This window comes from Saprolegnia diclina (assembly GCF_000281045.1).
Source record: "Saprolegnia diclina VS20 unplaced genomic scaffold supercont1.8, whole genome shotgun sequence".
Classification (NCBI taxonomy): domain Eukaryota; phylum Oomycota; class Saprolegniomycetes; order Saprolegniales; family Saprolegniaceae; genus Saprolegnia; species Saprolegnia diclina.
In genome coordinates this window covers 95,238-96,397 of record NW_008246075.1, presented here as the reverse complement: position 1 = coordinate 96,397, position 1,160 = coordinate 95,238, and the positions used below count along the sequence as shown (strand labels likewise).

The 1,160-nt window shown below is 66.9% G+C and overlaps 1 protein-coding gene across 1 annotated transcript; it reads right to left on the bottom strand.

The window, feature by feature from the left end:
* Positions 1–135: 135 nt before the first annotated feature.
* On the bottom strand, positions 136–761 carry SDRG_03280 (hypothetical protein; the record flags this gene model as incomplete). Its single annotated transcript, XM_008608911.1, has 2 exons — positions 136–330; positions 366–761. The coding sequence occupies 2 exons, from the start codon at positions 759–761 to the stop codon at positions 136–138; spliced, it is 591 nt and encodes a 196-aa protein (XP_008607133.1).
* Between the last annotated feature and the right edge of the window lie 399 nt (positions 762–1,160).

Sequence of the window (1,160 nt, the reverse complement as noted above, 5' to 3'; positions counted from 1 at the left end):
CCGACCTCGGCGTCCATGGCCTTGGCCTTGGGTTCGCAGAGCGAGAGGTAGTCGTTCTTCTTGTTGCAGACAAAGTTCGGGTCCTTGCAGCACACGCCGAACGGCCAGTTCTGGCCGTTGCACTGGCTGTGGTTCTCAGCGCACTGGCCGCTCGTGGGTGCCTGCGTGGGGCCAGCGGGCGCCTGGGTGGGGCCGGCCGGGGCCTGCGTGGCCGGAGCCTGCGTGGGGCCAGCCGGCGCCGACGTGCCAAAGACACAGCCCTTGGCACCCGTCTTGATCGTCTGGCACGTGGCATCCGAGGGCGCGACGCACTTGGCACCATCGACGTAGCTCGTGAGCGTCTTGATGCAGTCGGCGACGGCCACGTCGCCCTTCTTGGGGCACTTGTCGCCCGCACCGCCGCAGACGGCGCCTTCAACGCAGTACGTGGCATCGCCCTCGACACTCACGTTGGTGCAGGCCATCTCGGCGGCGGCATCCTTCTGCTGCGTCTTGGGGACGCACTGCGAGTACGCATCCGAGTACTTGACGCAGGCATCTTCGTCACGGCACGACTTGCCGCCGGCCTGGAAGTTGTTGGCCGAGCCAGCGCACTGCGACCACGTGTTGAGCTTGTTGGCCGGCGTCGCGTTGGGCTGGCACTGCGAGTACCAGTCGTTGATCTTCACGCAGCTGTTGCCCGCCGTGCACGTGGTTTCACCGTTGTGGCCGTTGCCACCGCACTTCTGCCAGACAGCCACGGGGCTGGCTTCGGCGTCCATGGCCTTCTTCTTGGGCTCGCAGAGCGAGAGGTAGTCGTTCTTCTTGTTGCACTCAAAGTTCGGGTCCTTGCAGCACACGCCGAACGGCCAGTTCTGGCCGTTGCACTGGCTGTGGTTCTCAGCGCACTGGCCGCTCGTGGGCGCCTGCGTGGGACCAGCGGGTGCCTGGGTGGGGCCAGCCGGAGCCTGGGTAGGACCCGCCGGAGCCTGCGTGGGGCCAGCCGGCTCCGACGAGCCAAAGACGCAGCCCTTCGCGCCCGTCTTGATCGTCTGGCAAGTGGCGTCCACCGGCGCCACGCACTTAGCACCGTCCGCGTAGCTCTTCAGCGTCTTGATGCAGTCGGCAACGGCCACATCGCCCTTCTTCGGGCACTTGTCGCCCGCGCCGCCGCAGATCGC